This window comes from Macaca fascicularis, chromosome 17 (assembly GCF_037993035.2).
Source record: "Macaca fascicularis isolate 582-1 chromosome 17, T2T-MFA8v1.1".
NCBI lineage: Eukaryota > Metazoa > Chordata > Mammalia > Primates > Cercopithecidae > Macaca > Macaca fascicularis.
Window position 1 is genome coordinate 68209533 of NC_088391.1, and position 20979 is coordinate 68230511.

At 36.0% G+C, this 20979-nt stretch overlaps 1 protein-coding gene across 34 annotated transcripts in view; it reads right to left on the bottom strand.

Moving 5' to 3' along the window:
• Positions 1 to 20979, bottom strand: part of MYCBP2 (MYC binding protein 2) — a 286627-nt gene that overhangs the window by 151266 nt on the left and 114382 nt on the right. For all 34 annotated transcript variants that reach the window (XM_074021188.1, XM_045377006.2, XM_074021199.1 and 31 more), the window contains 6 exons: positions 14569 to 14686; positions 8680 to 8884; positions 7890 to 8043; positions 3733 to 3905; positions 2750 to 2875; positions 2535 to 2662 (listed from right to left, as the gene is read on the bottom strand). In XM_074021188.1, the coding sequence (XP_073877289.1) occupies positions 2535 to 2662; positions 2750 to 2875; positions 3733 to 3905; positions 7890 to 8043; positions 8680 to 8884; positions 14569 to 14686 (904 nt within the window). The remainder of the gene's footprint in view (positions 1 to 2534; positions 2663 to 2749; positions 2876 to 3732; positions 3906 to 7889; positions 8044 to 8679; positions 8885 to 14568; positions 14687 to 20979) is intronic.

Genomic DNA, 20979 nt, shown 5'->3' on the forward strand with positions numbered 1-20979 from the left:
GCTGAGTCAGTTACCTGGGATGGGGAAGAACATGAGGATAGCAGGTTTAGGCAGATCATCAGAAGCACAGTACTGAATACGTTACCTCCAAAACGCCTATCAGACAGTCACGTGGAGACACAGCATAGGCTGTTGTACATATTGGTTTAAAGGTCAGAGAAGAGGTCTGTAAGTTTAAAAGTCATCAGAGATAAATGTCCATGACGCTAGACCACTATGAGGAAGAGAATATTTTTAAAAGATTTCAAAAACTGAGTTCTTGGCACTCCAACATTTACAGGTCAGGAAGATGATGAGCAACCAGCAGGAGACTAAGAAAAGCAGTCAGTGGGACAAAAGGAAAATGAAGTGTGGTGTCCTGGGGACAAGGGAAGAAAGTATTTCAAAGAAGAGCTCAATTGGGTTAAATTCAGCTGACTGGTTTAGGAAGATGAGAGCTGAGGCTTGACTACCGAATTTAGCAATATGAAAGTCATCAGTGTCCTTGACAACAGCAATGTCAGTGGTGGGGGCAAAAATCTGACTGGAGTAGGTTCAAGTAGGAATGGTGAGAGAGAGAATGGAGAGAGAAAGTATAGAAAGAATATGTACAGAGACTAGCTAGGGGGATAGTCCAAGACAAACAGCTTTGCCTAGGGTAGTGGTAGAAGTGTTTTTTTTTTTGTAGGGAAGACAGAGATATAGGAGGCCTATCAAGAAAAATGTCTAGGTTTCTGGCCTATGTATCAAGCATATGGAGGATGGTACTAATCATGAGAGAGATCAGTGGAAGAGCATGAATTCAGTTGAGATATTATGACTGATAACTGATGTGCCTTTAACATATTTACATGAAAATGCATCAAAGAAGTCTGAATTGGAGATACAAATTTGGGGATTATGGTATGCTGATGCCTATTAAAACTTTGGGCTTAAAAGAGAATACATATGAGAATATGTGAAGAGCCTAGGGCTAGGTCTTTGAGGAACTCCTACATTCAGTGGCCAGGTGGAAGGGAATGAACCTACGAAGAGATAGAAGAAACAACTAGAGGTATGAAAACAAAACAAAAAAATAAAGAAGGGCTTAACAAATGTATACATTACAGAGAGGTAAAGGGAGGGGGAAAAAAGACTGACTACTGTTGAAAGGCCTTAGTCCACTCACTGGATAATTGAATACAAAAGGCAAGATCATTTCCAGAGGACAGGAGGAGTGAGGTAGAATTTAAGTTTGAAAAAGAAAAATAAGGCCAATATAAAAACAACACATATGGAAGGCCTCTATAATTCTACATACCACAGTGTTTGAAGATAAGGTCCACTATGTTGTTCACTATTGCGAAAATAAAAAATCTCTTAGAGCTAGAAAAAATACATCCTCCTGATGAGCTTATTAGACGTTGTCAAGTAGAACGACATAACACATTGAGGTTGCTTCTCTAACGTGAGGATGAATCCAGACATCCTAAAATAACCACCTTAAAGCAGTTGCACTGAAAAGCGCCAAACTACTGTTTTTCTTATTATCAAAATACATGTGCTACAAGAGTTCTTAATCATTATTCTATCACTATACTCCATATACCTACAGGAGCTTTAAATTTTTACTTTATTCATTCTTACATTATCTGCTTTTTTAGCGTATGTATTCCAACTATAACCAGAAATAAGCAAATATTTCTTTAAGTTTGTCAGTTCTAGTTGAGCCTCCATGGGGAATGTCCTTGGAAACCATCATTATGAAGAAGAGTGTTAACATATTGGTATCATTTTTAGATATTATTGAGAGAACTAAGAAAATACCTCCTGAACAGATGACATTTAATTGAGATTTTTTTATGAAGCCTGCTATTGAAATCCAGGCAGAAACTAGTTTTTTCTTTCACTTTTAGGACAAAATCAGGTAATTTGAGAAGCAGAACCTTCAAGCTATTAGTGGATATTCAAAGAATGAACATATACTTTGTTTAGGATGATTGTTGGCCCTTTTGGACACGAATAGGTGTAGTGAACATATGACTCTCGATGATTTTTAGTTTGCCTATCAGATGGAATCCTCCCCTAACACTATCGCTCACTCATACCTGGTCTCCACTCCTGGGGTGAAGATGTCTGTTTACATAGTATTTGACATTAAAAATGCTCACAACTTTTTAGCTACATCAAAATGTCCCTAAACAGTTGTGCCTCCTCTGTCATTAAAATGGCTATAAGAAAGTAGCCACATAAACAGGCGCTGGTATTGCTAGGCCAGCAGAAGTTCCATACAAAGGACTGAGATATAGCCTTTTTTCAGTAGTAAATTGTTGAAAAATAATTTTCTTTTCATTTCTTCCCTTCTTACAGAATTTTGATTTTTAATGAATTACCAATGTAGTATTACTGTATTTGATTTTAGCAATGTTTTCTCTATCCCTTTTAAAAAAGCATTAAAAACAACAAAATAAACCAAGTTAAAAAGGAAAAAAAGAGACATTAAATAATAAAATAATAAATTAAGTACAAATCAGTATCTTCAAACAAAAAAGGGCAACACTGTTGATGAACTTTACCTTAATTTTAGCAGTATATTCTCCTCTACCTCCAAACAGACCAAGACCACCAAGTAAAATATCAGTGTCGGCACTGAAACGTATAGCTTCTACTGAATGAGCAGAATAACCCCAGCCTCCTCCATGACCTAGAATATATAAATCATAATCTGTTTTAAAAGATCCATATATATTTCAGCGGTAAGACAGTATTTCCTAAACCTAAGTATACATACTTTCAAACCTGTTTACCACACTATAATCTTCTTTAGAATAAACCTTCATTACTGCTTGAGTCTCTTCCTCTGTACTTGCAACACCCATTTTTAAGTCCTGCATAGCTGCCAAGGTATCAAGACAACCTAAAAATAAATAAACAAAATTTAATTCCTTGAAATCAAAATGTCCTATGGTATTGATGACATTAAATGCTATAGGGGATAAATTAAAATAAATAATTTTCTTCATTTAATGGAAGAATGCTTAAAACCAATACAAATTCTCCCTTGTCTGATTAATGATCATATTTAAACATGCCATATGACAACCTTTTACAGAAAACTGGATCTCTGAAAAGTTGAAATCACTTAACCTTTGAATTCTTACAAGGTTCTTCCTTTTATGAAACTCTCCAAATTAGTTTGATTCTTAAAGTACTACTTGAGGAAGACACATTAGTGTCACAGAACCTTAATCAATGCTAGTTTTGGGTGTCTACAATGGAAACCAAAATGAAATTTGAGAAAAAAGAAACAAAGAGTTATATTTATGATCTAGTAATTATATTTAGGAATATGATTTCACAACTGCAAGTGTTAGAGTCTTAAAATGAGTCTTTTTAAGGATCATTTTTAAAAGCAACAAAATACATAGTTATGTAGAGTGATATAAAGTTTCCAGCTACAAAATAAGCATGCTGCAAAAACATTTTATCATATCTTTAAAAGTTTATACATTCAAGTTGAGCAAAAACATTATTTTTAAGGGTCTACCTCTGGGAAAATTAAACAAATGTGCATACATAAATCTTTGATGGTGTTAGTACAGGTCTCAGGTATTGTTTTCTGTGGAATTAGCCTCTTAGAGGATTTAACTTATTTTGTATATTATTATTATTTAACAAACAAGACAGAATTATATATAAATTTAAATACTCTAAAAAAAACCCTGGATAGCACACATTTATGTGAATTAATGGTACATCAAATGGCAACCCTACCTAAAATGTGCAAAGCTGCATGAGATCGGGTAGTGAGGGCCCTTGATCCTGTTGGCAAGGCAAGTTCAGGACTTAGAATACTGCATCTGGACTGCATGTCTGCTGCAGAGGGAAGCCTGGCATCAGCAACCACTGCATTGTAACACCACAGCTCTCTAGTATTTGGTCGAAACCTTTAAAGAAAAAGAATAATTACAGCACCTGGTTTTGTTTTTAAAAAAATTCCTAAAACATAACTGATGATACAAAGAGAATAAATTAATACAGTCAGCTCAAAGAGGACAAATATAGCTCATTATCTTCTGGATCTAAGCTAAACATATAAAAAAACTACATCACTAAAAATGAAATAATTTGAAAACAGTAATGTAGATTATAATACTTTAAAAATACAGCAACTGACTGTATACTTAAAGTTTTGATACATACATATAAATATGAAACTCAACAAATACCCCATTAAAACAGTTTAAAGACAAAGGACAAGTTGAAGAAAAATGTGAAGTGTACATGTGAGACAAAGCTACAATATCCTCAATGTATAAGAGCTAGAAACAATCAATCCATAGCAAAAATAGGCAAGGACATGGAATGCTATCCACAGAAAGGAAGCACAGATAGAATGGATGTGGATGTTCAACCATATGAACAAACAGTAAAAACCAATAAAAAACTATTAGGAACCCACAATATCTTCATCATCCCATTTCTCTTATCTCTTTTGTAACAAAAACTTCAAAAAGCTATCTCCACTTCCCGACCTCTCTTAGGGGTGGGGAAGTGAGGGATGCAAGCTGTTGTTTAATAAATATAGAGTCTCAGTTTTCCGAGAAAAAAAAAGTTCTGATGATCTATTTCACAATAACATAAATACACTAAACACTACTGACTGCAGACTTTCAAAACAATTAAGATGGTAAATTTTACATTGTATTTTTACCACAATTAAAAATTTTTTTATTATTTTTTAAAAGCCTTTGGAGGAAAATAAATTATATCATGGTAGCTTCTATAATTAGTAGCATTAACATTATTGCATTATTGCTTTTGGGAAGCCTTGATCTCATTGTTCAGGTGACCATTCTTTTCTCTCTAGTTGCTTCTAAGATTTTCCCTCGGTCTTCAGTGTTCAACAGTTTCACTAACTCTCTTGATGGTAAATAATGGAAACATATAGTTTCTAATATCCATGGATTCAAATCTCTTTTTGGTTCTGGAAAATTCATGGTAAGGGACAAGAAGAGACTAGAAATTATCTGCACCCCCCACCAAGCCCCACCCGCTCCAGATGAATGCATATTTGACTACTTCCTCTACTCTGTGTTTACTTTAACTCCAAATACAAAATTCACTGTTTCCTCTACCCCTTCCTTTTCATGTGCAACATGTGGATTCAGTAAGCCTAATCAAAACCTTACAAGAATGTGACCACATCCTCTAATTTTTTCTTTTCCCTTTCTCCTCCTGCTCGCTTTTCCTCTTTAAATGCTGAAGCCCTCAAACCTCTTCAGAAAAAGTACAGGGCACAGATCGTCTGTGGCTTGTCTTTTCTTCCCAGGCATCTTCTCAACCTTGGCAAAATAAACTTCTAAAGTGATTGAGACTTACTTCAGTCATTTTACAATTCTGTGAGCCTATCTTTTAACTCAGCAATTCTACATTGTAAAAACTAGCTTACAGAAATACTCCCACATGTGTATAAAACTCTGTATGTAGATACCTGTGTATTTGTTCACTGTAGCATTGTAGGTAATACTGTAATATTAAAAAAAAATCTAAAATGTTCACTGATGGGCAAACAATTAAGTATATTTGGTATATCCAGACTATAGAATTCCACAATTTTAATAATGAAGCTGTTCTTTAAATACTGACTTGAAAAGATCTCTAAATTATTTTTGAGCAAAAATCTAACTTTTAGAGTAGGCATGTTTTGATTTACATAAAAAGAAAAATACATGCATTTTAAAAGATGGCAGACAATATAAATCAAACTTCATACTTGTGATCCACAGAGAAGGCTAGTGGGATTTGGTATTGGAAAAGAAACAGATATAGAGTATGACCATCCTTTTTCCTGTATGTATTTTTGCTTTTTTTTTTTTTAAATAACACAAATTCACATATTATTTGTGTAAATTTGTATGTGGGAAATAAAATAGGTGTTCTTAACATTTATCTGCTCTTTATAGATGTTTCAAATTACTCAGGCAAAGTTTGCTCCTGAAGAATATAAAAGGAAGCAGATGCAGGCCAGAAGGAAAGTCAAAGTAAGCTAATATTGGATGTGCAATGCATATGATAATTGTAAAGTATAAGTGTCCCACCGAAAAACACAAAAGGCACAAAGCAGCCAGAAGTCAGGATAACAGAAATTCTGATCCTGATTTAAAGAAAAATACCTCTCAGCTGTTTCACCAAAACATCTCTTAATCTTTGTTTGCCAGCGATGGAGAAATTGATCAAGGAGCTGGCAAGGCATCTGAGATCATCTGTCCCACTGCTACCACCATAAGTGAAAAAGACAAGATTCGACCAGCTAAATATCATACTTCAGAGTTCTGTTAAGACCCCAGGGAAATGGTTCTCTTTCAAGTAAGTTTTTGCCATTAGACTTAGTTATACTGTTATTGCTAACTTAGTGAACGCATCCAGAAACAGATTCCATACTGCCAATTTTAATTTTTGTTTTGTTAATGCAAATTTACTTCTTTTAAAAATAAAACATGTAAAAACTACAAAACAATAAAACATCAATTTACACGTAAGTCCAAACCAGAGCCTGCTCTTTGGTAACTAAGTCTCTTGAACACTGACTTCTAATCAGTAAGTAACTGCAGCCAATTCTATCTTTACATCTATTCTCCTCTCTATCCCCTCCATTCTATCCCACTGTGACCACTCTAACTTTGGTTCTTAATACTTCATGTCTGCCTAAGAATGATCACAAAAGACCACTCACCCATAGTCTCTTGTTATTTCATCTACCCTGCACGATGCTGCCAGGGAGATGTAATTGATTTGAGATGTACTCAACTCAATACTGGCCACTATGCCTTCTCATAAAATGCCCAAATAAGAGAGTCAGCTGGCCAGCAACCTGGGAAGTGCAGCAGTCTCTTCACTCTGAATGCAAGCCTCATGATTAATCTCTATTTTGGAACAAGGAAGAAAATTACCAAGGAGTTGGCAAGGCATTTGAGATAGTCTATCCCATTGCTACCACGTAGCCTCTCAGAACTTGGCTGTCTGATGAGAATGCAAGCAGGCATGGGTAGAAGAAGAAAGACAGTGAAAAAGTTTCCTCACTCTCCTCACTCACACCACTTCAACCTTTCAACTTACTGGAATCTTGCCCACTAAGGCCAGCCGCAAAAGGAAAGAAGTACTCAGCCCTGTGATGAGACACTGTGGTGATGGCAGGGTACACTTCCTATTAGTATCCAAAGCTAGAAACCCGAAGAAGGGTAACTTATTCATTTTGTATATAAAGCACCACAATAAATTTTAAACACATGCAATTCTTGAGTCTCTTTTGTGCCCTATTTATCTCTACAGTTTAATAATTCCCAGAGTGCATATAATCCTGTATATTTCTCTACCAACAAGAGTATTTTTTAATGCACATTTCTAAAGGGCAAGCTCAATTATCTTCTTTGTTCTTTATTGTCTTTAGCATAATTTCCTCCTCATAGTAATAATTATGAGAACAAAAAATAGAATGAATTATATACAATATTAACAGGATTGATGACAGATTAAAAATAACAACAGAACTCTCAACAGTAAAATTAATAATTATAATGATAATAGCAAACACTTCTACGGCACCTACTATGCACTGTGTAGTACTAGCATCCCCATGTCATAAATGAGAAAACTGAGGCACACAGTCAAAATAATTTCTCCAGGTTGACACAAAAAGCAAGTTGTGGAGCTCGGATAAACCTAGGTAGTGTTGCTCAAAATGCATGCTCTTAGCCACTATGCTATACTATAAAGGTCCCTGTGAATCACTGAGACAGAATTGCAGTTATTAGATAAACAGGAGAGTACTCATGTGTGAAAAGTCCACCTGTAAATATAGTTTATATTACCATAAGAGTATAACAGCATCAAAACTTATTTACTACTGTTTTATAAACTGAGATGCTTACCTCCAAATTACATCATATACAGGATCAAGACACACACCAAATCCTTGCAGATCCTCTTGTTCTGAGTCATTAAAAGTTTTACAACTCCCATCCACTTTATTTATCAGAAGGCATTTAAATGGAGGGGGTTCTGATATAGAAGCAGGTACCAAGCCTTAAGAAAAAAACACTTATATATAATTTTAATATATATTACCTTTTTTAATTCCCCAAAACCCATAAAGTAAGTAATATCATCTTCATTCTCAGATGAATAAGCGGAGAACGAAAGAGGCTAAGTAATTAAAAAATCTTTAAGTGGGAGAATTAGGAGTAAAACCTCAACATGTCTAAATCCACAACACATGCTCCTAATCTCTTGCTATACGACTCTATTATATAATTATTCACAGTATCATGGACACAGTATAGATTGATACGTTGGTCTTCGTGAAACTTCAAAGTTTGATTTATATAACCTCCCATAAAAATTAATTTCTAACATTTATTTAGCAAGAAACAATACATAAAAATCTCTTACTCCAATATGGATTTTATCCTACTAGAATTTAGTTTATAGTTCTACCACTGTCTAGCTCACGAATACTGTGGTTTCCAGATCTCCCAATTATTCCATTCTTTCAGCACACAGACACATATAAACACAGACATTTACAGGCTTTATTTAAATTTCTTTGACCAAAAAGAAAACAAAAAGCTATAAAAGTATATTTCATTATAGGGAAAGATAAACCGTTTGCTATCAATCAAGACGAGTTTGGAAGGGGCATTTGTTTATTTTTGGTATTACCTATTATGTGTTTACTGGCAAAAATTTCTGATGTAGCAAGTACATGAGAATTAATAAGTGCTTCATCAATTCGTAAAAAAGTCTGGTCCCCACTTGCACCTATCCAAGTAGCTTTTCTTCCATATTTTGATCCAATGTTAGGCATGGGAGCTGGCTTTGCATTCCAATATGGCACATCCAAAATTGGTCTGCCCAGTTGTCCTTTCTAAAAGATTAAATAAACCATATTAACAATATTGCTGTGTAAACAATCTAATTTTCATAAAGTTAAGGAGGCAGTAGATAAAAATCACTCTGTGAAACCTTATTTTTCACCAATTGTTAGTTTGGGTTTTTAAAATAAATTCAATATATAAGAAATTTGGACCAAACATGTATAAAGTAATAAAATAATTTCTATTATTCCTGGAAAGTCTTATAAAGTGCATTATTTAAAAAAAAAGTTTGGAATATTTTCCACGCAAGAAGTATCTCCAAAATACTTTGTCTTCACCTACATTTAAATGAAAAGTATGATAAATATACACAATATGTTAAAATATTGGTATTCCAAATTATTCATTTAAAAAGTCACTTTGACATAAGTTGATAGTATAAAAGAAAGTCACTATTGAACTCATATAACCAGAGAATATTCAAGTAAAAAGACCAAAATAAATACTGGAACTGTGAATACAATTAGAAAAATATGTAATGTTGTTTTCACATGGTATGTCCCTAAGTTATTTCATTTATGTTTTAAAACAAACAGCACAACCAATGGCAAGGTATCATGTTTTAAGCAAATAACTATTAACCACTTTAAAAGTATGGCTGTTTATAGGGACCTGGTCAGGTAAGAGTTTAATTTAAAAAGTAATAGGAAGTTTCTCACTAGTAAGCCTGTAGCTGAAAAAGAATAAAAGAATGACGACACTGACTCAGTAGACATTCCTCCACCCCTGGCTCAGGACCTCTCTCCCCCCACAGCATTCTGGAACAAGGGAGCCTGGAGCACTGCGAACACTCTGGTCACGTTCTCATCCAACCACCAGGTAGCACAGCGAGAAAACACAGCCACAAACTAACTGTGGAAGTAACTGAGCTTCAATCCCTGGACAGAACCAGGAAAGGAAACATGGCAAGCACATGATTAGAGAAGCAGCCAAAACATTCAACATTTATTTCTCACCCTCTTTTAAGATCTGTCCTTATTTTTTGACAAAGAAAAATAAGAGAGCATAAAAATGTAAACAGAGGCCAGGTGCTGTGGCTCATGCCTGTAATCCCAGCACTTTGGGAGGCCAAGGTGGGAGGATCACTTGAGGTCAGGTGTTTGAGACCAGTCTGACCAACATGGGAAACCTCATCTCTACTAAAAATACAAAAATTAGCTGGGTGTGGTGGTGCGCGCCTGTAATCCCAGCTGCTCGGAAGGCTGAGGCATAAGAATCACTTGAATCTGGGAGCCAGAGGTTGCAGTGAGCTGAGATCATCACACCACTACACTCTAGCCTGGATAACAGAGCGAGACTCTGTCTCAAAAAAAAAAAAAAAAAAAAAAAAAAAGGTAAATAGCAAAATATATCACATTCAGGGATATATTCTGCTTTTGGAAGAAAAATAAATTCTTTTCTTTTTCATTGATCTTTTTCATTGACTATTGAAATAAATATGTATTCCCTTACTACCAATAAACATGAAGAAAAGCAGTCCAAAAATGTGTTAGATATCTGCACAACCCCGTAAAGACTCAGAATGTGGTTACAAATAAGCTACATTTAAATTCATAAAAGCTCACAACTAGGACTGCTGCGACTGGAGGACAATGACTGCCTGGCTTCAAATCTTATCACTCACATACCCACCTCAAAAGACACAAAAACATGCTGTGCAAACAAATCTACAGGTGACTCAAACCTTCAGCAGTATAAGGAGACAGCGGGTGTCATGATCTTTATGTTTCCTGTAAGCAGAAGCCAAATTCCAAGAGTTCTCTCCACCCGCCTGCTACTGCAAACCTGAGCATGTGCACAGCATGAAAGGGGAAGTTCTTAAGAAGAACAGAGGCGTGTGGAGAAGTTAGAAAAAGCACAGGGAAACACATCCCTCCAAAGAGAAAGTTAACCTTCAATGCCAAAATACAAAATATGGATCCGAAATTTAAGGATCAGAGCACCAACTAAAGGCAAAGGAACTTGAAAGTAAGCAGGACCATTCCTCACCCATCAGACTGGCACAAATTAAAGGTACCACAACACATTCTGTTGGCAATTCTGTGGAAAACAGGCAATCTCATACACTGTTAGTGTGAAAGCAAAATACAAGAGAATTGTTAATATCTCACAAAACTACATAGGCATTAACCTTCAACCCAGTAATCTCACTTCTAGGAATTTATCTCAAAGATACACCTCGAACAATATTCATTACTATCATTGCAAAGTATTGGAAACCATGTAAATATACAAACATAAGAAACTGAATGAATAAACTATCATATATATACACAATGGAGTATTCGATGGAGGTAAAAAAAAAATGAAGAGCTTATGAACTGATATGGAGTGATTTCTAGGAGATATACTGAAGCGAAAAGAGCAAAGTGCAAAAGAGCATATACAGACTATTAGCTTTAAAAAATGAGAAAGGGGAAATACATATATTTATGTACAGTCACATGTCACTTAATGACAGGGATATGTTCTGAAATACGTGTCATTAGGTGATTCTGTGATTGTGCGAACATCAGAGTGGACTTACACAAACCTAGACGGTATAGTCTACTACACACTCAGGTGATATGGTGTAGCCTATTGCTCCTAGGCTACCAACCTGTACAGCATGCTGGTGTACTAAACACTGCTGGCAACTGTAACCCACTAGTATTTCTGTATGTAAACATAGAAAAGGTATAGTCAAAGTACTTATTATAATCTTATGGGAACACCTTAGCATATGCATGCAGTCCATCACTGACCAAAATACTGTTATGCAGTGCGTAACCGTGTATACACATACATACATATATAGATATACATAGGTAAAACAGTGTGTGTGCATGCTTATATATCTTCACCAGAAGAAACACAAGAAGAATAAACTGTAAAACAATGGCATTTATTACCTCCAAGTGTGGAGTGAAAGGTGTGGGGAGGCAGGAATGTCAAGGATATGGGAGGAAGTAACACCTCTGAGTATACAATTTTTGTATAACTTAACTTTTAGCAACATGTAAATGTTCTATATATTTAAAAAATAAAATAAAATTCAATCAAAGGACAGGGTGAGGGGAATCTTAAACTGAAACAAATGAGCCCAACTCTGTTCCAAAGGAATCACAGTTTCCACTAAAAGGGAGTAAGAGAGAGAATCCAGGCCACACACAGACAGTGCTTGACTATACACCTTCAGACCTGGGGTGGGGAGCAGGTGGGAGGGGAAGGCGCAAGAATGACCTTTCAGTGAATTTGTTTTTTTGAACTTGTACAGGCAAAGCAAATGTAAAACTATTTTAAACATATTTGGGGATTAAGTGAGAAATAAATATATTGATATTGTTGAGAGGAAAGATTCTTACTGAGGAAGAAAGAACATAAATATAGAACAGGACAGGTAAGAAAGAACCTTGTGGGAATGGATTGGAAGTAGAAGTCACAGTGTGGGCTTGTTTCTTTTTCTTTCTTTCTTTTTGAGACAGGATCTTGCTCTGCTGTCCAGGTTGGAGGGCAATGGTAGAATCACGGCTCTCACGACAGCTTCAACCTCCACGGTTCAAGTGATCCTCCTACCTCAGCCTCCTGAGCAGCTAGGACCACTGGCATGTGCCACCACACCCAGATAATTTTTTTTTTAATAGAGATGGGATCTCACTATGTTGCCCAGGCTGGTCTCAAACTCCTGGGCTTGAGTGATCCTCCGGCACTCACCTGCCAAAGTGCTGGGATTATAGGTATCAGCCACCACGCCTGGCCTATGATTTCTAAAATACATCCATATATGTGGACATATAAATATATGTGTACTGGAGATCCAAAGACGTCCTGTAGCAATGAACTAGTACCCAGTTGGTGTCTAATACTATTCCCCACTAAAAAGAATCAGGGTTCTTGGAGAAATGGCTGATTCTAGGACGGATACAAGGCCTGTACAAGATAAACCCTGAACAACTTGTTATGCTGGAATGAAAGGAAGTGCCCCCAAAAATGAAGGGGTATGTCACAAGAATACAGGAGCCAGCATGAAGGGCCCCCCCCCCGGCCAAATCTGAGATAATCTAAGCACCCAAATAATTAAAGATGATAATGAAGAAAATACAAATACCTGAGTCTATATCAATAATAAGTAGAAACATAAGTAAACAGGAAAGGAGGGCTCTTGCTTAGAGTAAAATGCGAAGGACCTACTGGAGTAGAAAAAAATCACCATTTTTTAAACATTATAGTAAAGACTAGCTCAGGAAAGAATGATCAATGGATGCTAAATTTAGGGAGAAATTTTGATGAGAAGCAGGAATCTTAAGAGTGTCAACCAACAGGCTGCTTATAGTTTCAAAGAAGAAACAGTATAGAAATAGACATTTGATCAGGTGATCAAAATGTATATAATCAAGGAGGAACAGATGGATATTCTGAGCCTCCAGATGTGATGCAGTGAGGCAAACACAATATCACTTACAGAGTATCTTGGCCTGGGTGCACAACCTGCATCTAAACATGAGGACATATCAGAGAAACAAAAATGAGGAGGATTCTATTTTTTAAAACAGTACTATATACTCTTCAAAAATGTCAATGTCATAATAGACAATACATAGCTGTGGAAATGTTACAGATTAAAGGAGACTAGAGACACACAACAGGCAAACATAATGCCTGATCCTAGATTGGAGGGGAAAGAAATGACAAAAAATAATTATTAGGTTAATTCACAAAATACAAACTAAAGTATGTAGGAGGTAACAGGCCACAATGTACACAAGACATTCTTAAAGGATTTGAGAAAAAAAATGTTTTATATACATACATACACACACACATCTGTGCATACACACACACTATGTATGTGAGAGAGAACAGGCACATGTACAATAATAACGCAAATGCTGGATCAAAATGTTAACAACAGGTGAATCTGGTTACAGACATTAACCAGATATTCTATGCACTGTTCTTAGTTGTGCAATCTTTCTGTAAGTTTGAAACCATTTCCAAATAAAATATTTTAAGTACATAGTTACAGTTTTTTAAAAATCAGAAGCTGTAAATGTCATCCCAGACACTTAGGTTTGAGAGTTCTTAGTAATTACCCACATCAGAAATGGTACAAGTGTATTAGCACAGTCTCGCAAAGATTTTTCTTGATATCTACTATGCCCAAACACACAAAATTCTTACAGCATTTCCACTCTTTAAGTTGTGGTGCAGAGAGAGGGAGAGAATGCCCACAAGCGCCTATGCAACAGACAGGCAGATAGACTCAGAGGGCGGAAAAGGAAAAAAGAAAGTATAATTTTAAACAAATCGAACAAATAAAACTAGGCTTTTAAAAGGTTACAAAATAGCATAGTTCTATATGTTAAGAAAAATTCATCTCTACCAGTTAGATGAGAAATAACCTTTCATATGACAGAATTAGCTCTACTGAATGCTTAAAGGACTTTAATCTGAAATAAACATGTCCAATTCTAACAAAGCTGTTAAATTCAATAAATTCTAATGCTGAGCTAGAGAGGAAAATTACTTCAAAGAATATCATTCAAGTTTTGTGTGTGTTGCAGATGAAGGTATGAAATATGCATATGTAACAATTATAAGAACTGTACTAGAACCAGAAAAAAAATAGCTAATATAGACAAATTATAAGGCAATGGTATAATGCAATATTATTAATGTTTTAAAAATTCCTTACAGAAAAACTTCCAAATGTGAAGACCTGTCCATCCATTAAAAGTACTGCCGTATGGTTGCTGCCTGCAGTGACTTGTGTGCTAGGGCCTGGCAATGCTTGAACAAGAGTGGGACATCCCCTAGGTTAAAAAAAAAAAAAAAAAAAAAGTAAGTCAATTTCTTACAAAACTCAACTAAAATAAAAACAATAAGTAAACAATGCAATAAGGAGTAGAAAAGATAAAAGGCACTAATAAGAATATTCAGTAAACATTTAAGTGCTAAACACCTATCTCCATTCCAGGTACTAGGTAAACAAAGATGAAAAAGACAGTTGCTGACTTTAAGGAGATCATCAGAAAGATCTTCTAAATGTAATTGTCCTAATTATAGACACGTAATTTTTATATTTCTGAAAAACTGGTGCTACATTTATTTTTAATCTGGTACTCTGTATACTGACTGGCCTGTTAGAGATCTTTATAAATATTTATTGGATGAAATAAAGATCATGTAATGCCTTAACAGAAATTCAATCCAGGAACTAGATGAAATAATGTTATGATCCCCTTTTCTAACTTTTATCACTAAGCTATAAGTTTAGATCTTAGAATCATAGTTAATGAAGCAAAACACAGTATCATGAGAGGCATTAGAGCAGTGACTATAAGCTCAGGATTTAAAGCTGGAGTGGCTGGGTGTGAATCCTGGCTCACCAACTTAATAATAATGTGACCAGACTTCAAACAAGTTTTTCATTCTTTTTGTATTCCAGTTTTCTCTTTATCACATGGAAAATACTAACAAACAGTGTCTACCCCCTCCCCCAGAGTTCCTGTGAATAATAAAGAGGCCCATACAGGTCAATGTGTGCCAGACATTGCATCAGTGTCTGGCACACAGTTAACACTTAATGAACAGTAACTATTATGATAAATGACATCCTAGTATCCTTTCCTACTTTTAATAGCCATTTTTAGTAACCATTATCTGTAATTAGAAAAACAACCATTATAGAAATAGTCCACACATAGTAGACGAGCTCTGCTTTTCAGACAATGTAATTGTGACACTTCAAATTTTTAAAATTATACAAAATATATATTTTTAGTGATTATTGAGACTGCAATGAAAAATGAATTGGAAAAGGGCAAGACTAGCAGCTGGAAACCTAGTTAAGAAAATGTTATAGCAGTTTGGGTAATTTATGACGAAGGCCTTAACTAGGAGCAGTGCAGAGTGAAAGAGATGGTGACTCTGACAGCTATGTAAGGAACAGAATTGACGAAACTTGGCAGATGATTGATATGGGGCAAGGAAGTTTTTTTTGCTTAAGCAACAGAGTATAGTGGTAATATTCACTTAAGCTATAAGAATGAATGAGATCTAGGAAGACTCTGAGAGAGAAAAGAGATCCCAATTTCCCTTATGAGTATCTTCTAACATTTTAGATATAGACAGAGGAAGAAGAGCTCACAGACATCTAGAATAAACCACACAGGAAGAAAGAACTCGAGGAGACTCATTGGAGGAGTAGGTTTCAAGCATGGAAAATAAAGCACATGCCAAATGCTCTAAGGAGACATACAACTAACCACTCGATTTAGCAGAAGGAGGTCTCTTTGGTGGAAGCAGGTACCACACTGCAGCAGATAAGGAGTCAGGGAATACACAAAGTAGCTCTAAGTATCCCAGGACTAAACGGGAAAAGAAAGGAGAGCCAGCAGCTCAAGGAAAAATGAAGCTGAAGGAGAGGATTTTTTTTTTTTAATGATAGAGATCAGGAAGTTTAAAAGGTTACTCAAGATAAAGACACTAAAGACAAAGGTTAGAGAGAAGACAGGAAACAGAAATAGATCTCTACGGAAAAGTCAGCTAGGTTTCACAGCATGGACATGACAGGTTCCTCTTTAATTGTAATATGAGGAAAGAAGCAGAGAAGTGGTATGGATACAAGTAGGTTTGCAGGGTTGGTGGGCTGAATAATTTCTTATATTTGTTGCAATGTACACGGAGGTCCTATGCTAAAAGGAGGAAGCAGGTGAGTGGAGAGTTTGAAGATTCAAGAAAAGGTGTGACTGTAGATGGAACAGATACATACTAAGAGCAGGAGTTTTCAACTAGGATATAAAGGACTTCTAGGAAGTCCATGAGTAAGCTTCAAAAGATCCCTTAAATTTGCAAGCAAATTTTTAAGTGTATATTCTTGTATATTTCTGGATAGAGACCCATGTCTTTCATCAAACTCTCAAAATGTATTAAGTCAAATAGTTCAATACTACACAACCGGAGGGTTAAAGACCATTGTAGAGGAACTGGTTGAATTTGGAAATTATGTATCAATCTGCATAGGTATTTCTTACCTTCCAGAAGCCTAAGAGTAGGCATAGGAAATATTAACAGATTGATTCATGCTTGCGGTTTTATCATGTCCTAGTACCATGACCAAGAAAGTAGGAAAATTGAAGAAATTGGTAAGAGTATAGGTGAAGAAATTAAGCAACAGTCTTTAACTTGAGTAGGACATAAAGTTAAAAAAGGGTAAAAAAAGAGTAAAAAAGTAGAGGGTTGTGGGGCATAAAGTCAAAGGGAAGTAAAGTAGGGCTGCATCACAGAAGAAGAAAGTATCATTAGATTATGGATATTTAAACCTGAGAATTCAGAGTCAGAGCTGTGTTAGATCCAGCATGGGTTCACAGAACTTCCTCTGTGAATCCAGAAATACAGATGTAAAGGTAAGAATGCTGTATGGGACCATTCATGTGGACACCAATATCACTCATGTCCGTAACAAGACTCAGGGTAAGAAAATACTCTGAGTCAGATGCTAAATTTTCAACGAATGAAAGGCAGTGACTAAAAGGTAGGTAGGTAACGACAGGAGAGGAGAGAGGAATGGCCATGCTGCAGAAGAGCAGTAGTTTTTCACTTGAGGATGGAATAATACAGATAGGAACAACAGTAGAAAGGAAAGTGGTTCTCAATTCTCAGTACAGAAAGATTTTGCAAATGATTACCACTTCAAAGGGCCAAAAGTGGAACTAATCCCCTCACAGAAGCATCCAGTCCAATGCAAACAAGAAACTGAAGGGAGAATTCCTGTAACAGTTTACTCATCTGCAATTTACAAATTGCTTTCACATACAAAATGTGAAATTGTATCACCACTGTGATAACTGTACCACTGATTATCAAAATAACTCTATGGGGAGATCTGAAGAGTTTGAAAGATTTTCTCAAGAATTGGTGGCAGGTCTTCTAGTACACAGTCTTCAAACTCTTTAAATGATAGTAGAGTCCATTCATTAAGTTACTTGAAAAACAGAGGAAGAACAGAAAGAAAAACTGTGTGTATGTGTGTATGCATGTGTGCACAACAGGCACTTTACACACATCACATTAATTCTACAACAATCCTATAGGATATGAAAACTAAGGCTTAGAGAAATTATAGTCACACAGTTGATAAGGAGTGAAGCAAAAGAGCTGAACCTTGGCTCTACAGTTCCAGGTTTGATGACTGTGTAGCACATGAGCGCACAGGAGGATAGGAGAGCAAGAAAAGGATGAAACTCAGAAACACTGTAAGAATTATAAAAATTCTGCTGGAAAAGAGAATAAAAGCAGCTAAACTATACAGTTTTACCCCTAATTTACTAAACATGGTAAAAGAATTTGAAATGCAGAAACTGAAGAGCACACCAAACAAACCAAAAAAAAAAGGCTGGCAGACACGTCCTGACTGAATATATAAAAGCCCTCATCGGCTTTTTGACATTCACTTTAAAAAGCAGCAATAGGAACAACTAACATTTATTGAGCACTAACTACGGGCTAGGCTCTGTGCTAAATCATCTGTGTCATTTCACTGGATTCTCACACAATCTTCTGTGGGAGAGAGACTTATTTCCATTTAATAGAAGAAACTGAGACACAAGAAGATTAAGTGACCTTGCCAAGATCATACAGCTACCAAGTAACAGAATCAGGACCCAATCTAGAGACCGAACTTGGTCACTCTGGCAATATAACACATTAAATAAAGAGAATATCAACAACATTTTTCCATTTTCATTATCATGCACACCACAATATTGATCTTAATCAACACATTTTTAATGTGTGCTATACCATAAATTCCAGTTAACAGCTCTTGATTACTAGAGACTTTTCAAAAATATTCTCCAACTGTAACCCTTTATTTCAATTATCTGTAAATATTTTGCTTTGTTGTAGTTAATACATATGCTATAGAAGCTTTGCTCCTCCCAACATGGCTCCTCCACAGACGTAATCAATTCCTTTCTGAATTAATAACAGAGTTCTTGGCTGCTACTTTGCAAGGCCCACAAAGGTGCAGACAGACAGGGTAACTGAGTGCTGAAGACTGAAGCAGTCTTGATGAATATCTAATCCACTAGGTACAGTATATAGGTATGACTACTGCATTATCCATTTTAGCTCTGCCCACACTTCATGCAATCAGTCTTTCAGTTACCACTCAATGGAACAAGGACCAAAATATTCCATGTTGGAAAAGAACTTTGGGCAGTTAAAACAAATCCCACCAGTGTTTAATCTTAAGAAATTATGGTCACATGGTTGGTAAGAAGTGAAGGGCTGAACCTTGCCTCTACAGTTCCAGGTTCCACCACTATGTAGCATCTACCAGTTACTACACCCCTGTGTAGATCCCACCAATGTTTAATCTTTATAAGAAACTCTGATATTTTGTTTCAACATTAAATGCTATCATATTTCATGAAGATGATAAATTCAAGCTATTTAAAATAGGGAGTATATTACTACAATATTATCACCTGAGGAAGTCTGGCCTGAAACTGCCCTGTATCTCTTCAGACTTGGGAATCAAAGAATTGTGTTCACTGTTATAACCAGGACCACGAAGTCATGTTTTTAGGTATCTCTTCATTTTAAAAGCTGACATGAACACCTTCCCTCTCAGTCGCCATCACACCTCAGTGCAGAGTGGAAGGATGTTGTGCTCACGCTGCTCCTTCTTCTGAATGTCAAGTGCAGAGTAAGATAACATAACTTGACTATAACATGGCCATGCTTTTCATTATTTCCCTTTCCACTCTGGCAAGACCACGAAATACTGCTATTTGCCAATTATTTTCTGTGAAGTGCCCTCTTTGCTGCATACATGACTGAGACCCCATCTTACCTAACTGCAATGCACCTTTCCCAATTTCTACGGCTCACAAAATAAACAACAGCTAAATAACAACAACAACAATAGCCATGATGATACAAATAAACCCTCTTCTTCTGTGTCCCAACTCTCAAATGAGAAACAGAACAAAACGCTGCCACGTTCTTCCCCACACATATTACAGTCATCCCTCAACATCCATGGAGAATTGGTTCCAGGATCCCCTGCAGCTACCAAACTCCATAGACACTCAAATCCCTTATATAAATTGGCATAGTATTTGTACATAAACTAGGTACATCCTCCTGTATACTTTAAAACATCTCTAGGTTACTTATAATACCTAATACAATGTAAACACCATGTTAATAGTTGTTACACTCTGTTGTTTAGGAAATAATGACAAGACAAAAACATCTGTACATGTTCAGTACAGATGTAATTATCATAGGCTTAACTAGGTTTTCTGTCAAGATTGATGGAATCCACAGATGCAGAACCCACAGGTACAGAGGGCCAACTGTAATTACAACCCAGATTCAGCCTCTGCATTTCAGTAATGTTACTCAATTGCAGAGCAAAATATCAGTTGGCATCTAACACCTGTGACAGTAATTGCTCAATCCTGTTGCTATTATGTCATATCCAGCAGACACATCTGATAAAGTAATTCTGCCAAAGACATCTTTGCTCTTTGCAACCATGATATTCATCATTAAGTATTTGTGATTGTGATAGTTTTACAAACCTCTTGATAGTAGTATCAATTTTATGTTTCACTTGTGTTTTTAACAAGAAGTTCAACTCAATGATTTCTCAATAGTCTCTTATCATTAGGAACAAAATTCATAAATGTAACTCAGGACACTCCCTTTCATTGCCATTTTTTAATGCAGTGCCCATGGATCTGACCCTGCCTCAGCTCGAGGGGTAGAGAGTGGTTCTTATCCCGGATACATATAGAATCTGGGGACCTTTTAGAAAAAAACTGATGCTGCCATCCTATCAAGGACCACTCCCCACCCCTGTCCCACCCACAAGCCTTCCAACACACACATCTCTCAGAAATGCTGGATGTAGATTCCATGTATGATATTTTTTCAAATTCCCTAAGTAATTCTAATATACAGCCAGGGTTAAGAATCACTAGTATTTACCATGTAAATGACAGAATTCCATCCCTGCCACAATAGTAGGGTGAGTTCAAGACACAGTAACAACGTTGAATTTTATTTAATGATTACATGAAGAGAAGTT